This window comes from Tamandua tetradactyla, chromosome 24 (assembly GCF_023851605.1).
Source record: "Tamandua tetradactyla isolate mTamTet1 chromosome 24, mTamTet1.pri, whole genome shotgun sequence".
NCBI classification, from domain to species: domain Eukaryota; kingdom Metazoa; phylum Chordata; class Mammalia; order Pilosa; family Myrmecophagidae; genus Tamandua; species Tamandua tetradactyla.
The window spans coordinates 42,877,872-42,884,924 of record NC_135350.1 but is presented as its reverse complement, the minus strand read 5'-3'; the positions used below and the strand labels follow the sequence as shown (position 1 = coordinate 42,884,924).

The following is a 7,053-nucleotide window of genomic DNA, read 5'->3' as shown; positions in this document are numbered from 1 at the left end:
TGCCGCCCGCGCGGCTCCGAGGTCCCCCGCCCGGGCACAGTCACCTCTCCTCGCCCCCAGCCCAGGCCGACCCCGGGGGCAAAGACGCGGAGCGCAGAGCGGCAGGAGGGAAGGGTGGCGTGGGGGCTGCTCCCCGCCGAGGTGGACGTGTCTAAGCGGACAGAAAGGGCTGGGATGGCTGCAGGGCAGCGGATTTCGGCTGCGTTATTTATGCAGTGCGTTTTGTGGTCTTTTATTTCCTTCTTATCAATCTCCCGAGTATCTCTCCCCCCCCACCCCCCAACCTCCCCACCACTTCTAGGTTAAAAAAATAGATATGTACATCTCAGAAAGTAGCAAAGAGCCCCCCACGCCCACCCCCGCAGACAGGGCCTGGTCCGAGGGGCTCCGAGGGGCGGGAGGGCGGGGCGGGTGCGCGACCTCGGGTGGTCGCGCTGTCCCCCACGGCGCGCGGGGCGGGGGCCGGGCGGGGACGGCGCGGGCGGGCGCTCAGGAGGAGCTCTCGTTCTCAGACGTGTGCAGCAGGAGGCCGCCCCCGCTGCTGCTGGACTTGTGCTTCTTCAGCAGCTGCGTGATCTTCTCGTCGTCTGAGTTGGGGTCCAGGGGCTTGTTGTAGTCGTCATCCTCCTCCTCGTTCTCCGAGGCCCCCTTGAGCCGCTCGGTCTCCGAGTCCTGCTTCTTCTTGGCAGTGGCCATCTCGGCCGCGTGCTTCTTCCTCCACTTGGTGCGGCGGTTCTGGAACCAGACCTGGGGCGGGGGGTGGGGGGGGGAGGCCGAGAAAGGGGGAAGCAGAGGGAGACGGGGGCGGAAGGAATTTAACGCGAGCAGATCCAGGCAATGCTAACCACTCCCCGATCCGCGGGCCCCCTGACGTCCTGCCACCCTCCCTCAGAGACCTCCCTTGTCTGGGCCGTCAAAGTCAGTTTCCATTGCTCTGGGTTCCTCCGAGTAACAGGCACCAACAAACTGACTGCCGTTGCCATAGCGATAGTAACACAAGGGTATTGAGGTTGTCAGTAAGCGGTTTCTTAGAAAAGTAAAAACAAAACTAGGACACTTTAAATTAGTTTTCTTAAAAATGAGCCCGTTTTCCTATTTTCTAGTTTGAAGTAGAAAACTTTCCCGTTCCTAAAGTTACCCCATCATGGCTGTGGTTTTATTCGTTTTTTACTTTCTTAAACTAAGGAACTTCCAACAACCTGAAGTTTACTTGCTTTTCAGTGTGATTTGTGGGAAAAGCACAGCATTTATCTATTCCAATTACCTCTATTCCCCTTTTCACTTTTGAACATCTGTGTATTCCACCTATCTCAGATATGAATATATACAAACACGATAGGCAAACACCACCACTCAATGGTGCAATGTATGAAATAAAGTTAAAAAGAAAAAAAGTCTGCTAAAACACAAACTGCAAATCACTAATAATAGCTAACATAAACTGTATGAAAATAATAGCTCTGCCAAAATCATAACAGTAATTTGGTGCTCTTTCTGTCTGGTTGAATAATTTTCATAAAACCAAAGTAAAGACTAGAATTTTTATCAAGTAGTTATTTTTTAACTTAAATTCTGTTAATTATACTATTTTCCCCTATTATTATGTCTGTTATTTCAAATATTATTTTAATATTGTTCCTCCCGAAGACGTTTATTTTATATACAAATATTTTAAGCCTATTCATGTTAGACACCATGTTTGATACATATTTTGAGCTAAGGTATCAACAACAAGCAACCAATTTCCCAAAGATTGAATTATCCTCTCTTTATGCTTCACATCTGTTATGTATTTTATCTAGAGCATCAGAATTGTTAAGAAAGTGATTTTGATTTTCTTTATATTACTATAATAATTCATTTCTAGCCATTCAGACACATTTACGGTGACAAATAAAGACCTCCAGTCTACCGTAGTATGTGGTGTTCCAACCCACTTTAAAAATAATTTTAATTCTGATGGTATTCTAATGGTCACATTCAAAATTACTCCTGAAATGTATTTTATGACGTTGTCCAGGGGGAAATACACTCCACCAGCAGACATAGCTAATGTAATTCCTACTTAATTTAAAGAACAACAATATAAGTAATGAAAACAGACATACTCATACCTTTAAAGAAACAAATATAATAAAATGAAAAGGAGGGACAAAAGGGAGTCTGAAACTACAGGAAATCATCAGATTTAATTTAGGCAACTGGCTCAATCCCTTTATTTTTCATGGAAAGATTTCTAAAATTTCATTTCCTCAAAACACATTGTACAACTCAATTATAGGCAAACTGACATTTTAATTAGATGTTGTTTGTAATAGTAGTAAAATATCTTAAATCTGTCAATAAAGTTATTTTAGCAAAATTCAATCCTATAAATCTTTAATAATCCTATAAATCTGTATAATCCTATAAATCTATAATAATCTTATCAATTCATTTGGAAAATTACTATTCCAAAGTAATTGCCTTCAGCTAAGCCAAAGGCAGGTTCATCCGTGGTAAGTGGCTAGATCCTGCGGATCTTTTTTTAACCTGCAATTTTAAAAGTGAATGTAGTAGCAGTAAAATGCTGCTTTACATTAGAAAATTATATATATATATATACACATATATATACATACATACACACACATACACATAGACACACACAAAAGCTTGCATATATTACAAGTAGAATAGACGCTTCTAACTTGCATCAGATCGATGCTCAGAGCTGGTATTTCAGTAATGACTTTATTCCCTAATAACGGCTAGCTCCCCCAGCACACACTTCTATCTAGATTAACCTAATTGCAAAGGCAGGGGTTTGATTCCTTTTGTTCATCAACAGTTTGCTCGCCCTCGAGACCCCAGTGCCTTTGTAAGGTCCCCACCCCCATCCCCCACCCCTCACTGTCTCCACTTCTCTCCAGGCTTCTTAAACCTGCACGACCGGGCGACTGTTTGTTAGTTTGGGGTGTGTGTGTGTGTGTGTGTGTGTGTGTATGGGTGTGCGTACGCGCGCACTAAGCGGGGCTTGTCCCTCGAGGTGTGCGAGGTCCTCTCACCTTGACCTGACTCTCGGTCATCCCCAACGAATAGGCCAAGCGAGCTCTCTCGGGCCCTGCCAAGTATTTCGTTTGTTCGAAAGTCTTCTCCAGGGCAAAGATCTGCTGGCCTGAGAACGTGGGTCTCGTGTGTTTCCTCTTTCCGTCTTTGTCCAACAAAATGGATCCTTGATCTGCAGGAACCGATAAACAATGAGGGAATGGGAACAACAATCGGTTAAAAGCGACTCCACTGAAAAATAAACGAACTCGAAAAACAATGTTGTCGTAGGAAAGGAAAGCTTAGTCTGTGGTAGGCAGGAGATGCGTCATTCTGCTTCCAGCCCCACCGCGCGCCTCCTTTAGCCTTTTTGGGCTCACCTGTTTTCAAATAACCAGGTGTGGTTTGAGCAGCTGTAAATAACCTTATGCACAACACCGACGTCCAATAGCTGTGGAGCCCAGTACTAAAGTTTGCCGGGGCTGAATCTCAAGGCCCCATTAAATTAAGGAGTGAAGGGGAGGAAAGCTTGGCCCCGAATCCTTTCAATTAAACTACTTTTTTCCTTGAAGGTTTCCCTAACCTATGTCTGGGAAGTGCTAAGGAAACAAAGAGCGCCTTGTTTTTGGACATAAGAAAACTAAATCCACCCCAAGTCTAACGCCGCTAAGCCCGCGGCCGAAGGGGAGGGGGCGCCGCCTTTGTTTGCAGCACCTACACGGACAACAGAACTGATACAATAGCATCTCCTCGATGCCACCACCCGCCCGGGTCGCCCTCTGTCCCCTGGCTTCGTTAAGAGCCTCCACCGGCTCCCGCAACTTCCCGCAGTTACTACTGTTGAGCCGCACGAAAGCGGTTGGGAGACTTGGGAGAAACTTCGACCACCTGCTTATAAGCAAAGGATAGAGTGACAAGGACCTCCGGGTGGGCCCTGAACGCCACCTGGAAGGCCAGGAACCTCCTCGGTTCCGCGGCCAACAACCCAGAAATGGAGAGTGATCTTGGGGCAACTCAGTTTGCCTCAGCAGTGTTTCGGCGGGACGTTTCATTTTTCCCAGTCCTTGTCCCTCACGCTTGTCCCTGGCTTCTCTTCTCCTGTTGTGAAGTTGTGGAATACGATGTCCCTCCACGTGCCTGGGTTCAACGTGTCCCGGCCCCCAGGGCCCAAGCGAGTGGGAAGGCGTGGGCCCCGCAGAGCCAAGAGGCCCAAAGCGCCTCTGTGCTCGCCCTCCTGCGGAAACCGCCGGCCTGTCTTCAACCAGCTCTCCCGGGCGGAGTGCACCCAGGGAACTCACGTGGAGAGGAGAGACAGGGACGCCCCGGCCCGAGGCGTGCGGGCAAATACACGCACCCGGCTGCTGGCTTGCGTAGGGTTTGCCGCTGCGGGTCCCCACTTACTCGCTAGCGTAGCGGGAGTGGGGCCCTGACAACCGGCAGGAGCAGGAGAAAGCTCTGGGGGCGCGCGGAGGTGTAGTGGCCTTTCCTCCACTCCCCATCTCTTTAACCCCGGCCGAGCCTGTAGACCTGCTCCTGCTGTCCTGCGACCCACCCAGGCCTCCGACGAGACACACGTCTGGCACTGTGTTATGCCCCACCTGGACACGGTACCCCGGCTCCGCCGAGGCGCGCCCAAGATTTGGAGCGAGGCGCTTGGAAAGGGAGCTCGCGAAAACTAGAACTGCTCGCTGGACACCCTGGCCAGATTAAATAGTACGGATCCAGTGCCGGCCAAATTACTGGAAAGGAGAGAGGATGGACCGACCGGAACGCAGACCCAAGGGGACACGACCCGAGAGCCGGCAGCACAGGCACAACCCGCTGGCTCGGGCGACTGTACTCACGAGGGGTGCAGGCCAGTCGCGCGTCCCTCCAGGGCGGGCTCTGCATCACTCCGGGCCAGAAGATGGGCGTCCGGCCGGGCAGCTCGGCCAGCGGCTTGGGGTACCGGCCCACGGCAGCCACGGCCGCGGCGCTGGGGCTAAAGTAAAGCCCAGGCGGCGGCGGCGGCGGGCTCAGGCTGCTGAAGCGGGGCAGGCCCGCCAGCAGTCCCGCCGGAGACGAGGCGGCGGCTGCGGCGGCCGCGGCAGCAGCAGCGGCGGCCGAGGCGGAGGAGGCAGAGGCGGATGAGGAAGAGGAGGAGGAAGAGCCGGAGGGCGAGGCGGAGGGCAGGGCGGCCCCCGATGCTACCGGCATGGAGGGCCGGCTCAGGATATCGTTGATACCGTGTGGCGTAGCGGCCGAGAGCTGCTGCGGGGGGCTTCCCAGGGACGAGAGACCCCCAGGAGCCGGGGATTTCAGGCCGCCGGGGTTGTGGGAGCCTAAGGGCGGAGAGGGCGACGAGGAGGATGAGGAGGAAGAGGACGAGGAGGAGGGGGGACCCGTGGGTAGCGGGGGGTATGCAGTGGGGTACAGCGGGGTCTTCATCTCGGCCATGCTGTGCAGGGCGGCCAGGGGCGGGCTGCTGAGCAGGAACGCGCTCTGCCGGGTGCCCTCCATCGCCCCCACCGCTAACATCCCACGGCCCGGCCGGAGCCCACAGCCGCGCAGCGAGGGCCCCGGGCGTTGCCTCCGGCTGGGTTTAGGGGAAAGGCGAGCGTAGAAGGCGCGAGCGAGAAGTCGCTCCACGCACCGGGAGGCGATCTAACTGGGCAGAGAAAGCCGCCGCCGGGAGTTGCTAGCCGAGCCGCAAAGCAGAAAAGTCCAAACAACACACGCTGGAGACTAGCTTGTTACAAGCGAGCGGGTTTGGTTGTCCTTTAGCTTCGAGAGTCCTAGATTCGATCGCAGTCTCTTTTCTCTTTCTCACTTTCCTCGCCGCTCAAAGTGAGCTACTTCTCATCTTTCCCCTCCCCGGGAAATAGGCAAAACAAAAAACCAAGCCGGGCCCCTGAGAGTTTGTAACAAAGTTAAGAGTCACCAAATCTCCACTTTGATGTTGGGCGGGGGCGGGATGGAGGCTCGCTGGCTTTGGGGAGGTTCAAAGGACGCCGGGTTCCGCGGGTTCCCCTCCTCTAATCTTATTACTCGGTTGCCCCCGCTCCTTCGGCTTCAAGGATGATTCGCACTCGCCGCTCGCTGCGCGCTGGAGGAAAAGTCCATCAGCCGTCCGGAAGATCTCGCCTCTGGGAGGCCTTCCTCCGCCGGCGCTGCACGGAACTGCTGCGCCAGAAAGGGCAGTGACACTAATCCCTGCGGCTCCGGGATTTCGTCGCGCCGACTCGCCTTCCCTCTTAGGCGCGGGGTACGAGAGTTACAATATTGGAAAGGAAAAAGAAAAACAAACACTAAGTGTGAGAAGTCTGACGGCTTCGATTAGGACTCCTTTCGTCTGTCCACTTCTGCAAACGGGCTGGCGACCCCCGCCCCACCCCCCAGCGCCCTCTTTTCCTCTCACTCTCTGCCTTTGCCTCTCCTCTCTCGCATTTTCTTCACGGCTTTACAGGCTTCGCTCTTCTAAGTCTGTCCTCTGGCCAAGCTGGCCCCTCTCCGCGGCTCTTCCACTCCCTCTATCTCCTCTGCTCTCTCTCTCCCTCCGGGCCTGACAGTTCGGATGAAGCTCTCAAAGGTAATAAAACATTTGCATCACTCCCTACCCCTCTTTAGCCGGGGGGGACGAAAGGGAGGGGGAAAGAGGGGGGCCAAAATGAGAACTTTGAGGGACGTCACGGCGGGGAGGCGGAGAGGCGGGGCTGGAGGGGACTCAGGCTGGGGGTGTAACCATCACCTCCTATAGCGTGCAGTCTTGGGCCAGGCGGCGCCTCTGGGACACACTCACTCGGGAGCGCCTCGACCTCTGATTGGCTGAAATGGGCGGGCCCGTGGGGCCGTGCCCGCCCAGTCCCCGCCCAGTCCCCACCCCCGCACCGTCCTCCTGTGGGCGGGGACTGAGGGCGGGGCCTGGCGAGTGGCGCGGTTCCGCCTGGGGGCGAGAGGGCTCCTCAATTAATTGTGTTAAATAAAATGGGAAGGGGGAGGGGGAGCAGAGACGAAGAGGGTATTACTTTTTAAAGAGAAGAATAATGA

At 53.7% G+C, this 7,053-nt stretch overlaps 1 protein-coding gene across 1 annotated transcript; it reads right to left on the bottom strand.

The window, feature by feature from the left end:
* Window positions 1-459: 459 nt before the first annotated feature.
* On the bottom strand, window positions 460-6,575 carry NKX6-1 (NK6 homeobox 1). The gene is made up of 4 exons (XM_077142409.1): window positions 6,425-6,575; window positions 4,872-6,259; window positions 3,048-3,220; window positions 460-747 (listed from the first exon to the last, which is right to left on the bottom strand). The coding sequence occupies exons 2-4, from the start codon at window positions 5,542-5,544 to the stop codon at window positions 490-492; spliced, it is 1,104 nt and encodes a 367-aa protein (XP_076998524.1). The 5' UTR covers window positions 5,545-6,259; window positions 6,425-6,575; the 3' UTR covers window positions 460-489.
* Window positions 6,576-7,053: the final 478 nt, after the last annotated feature.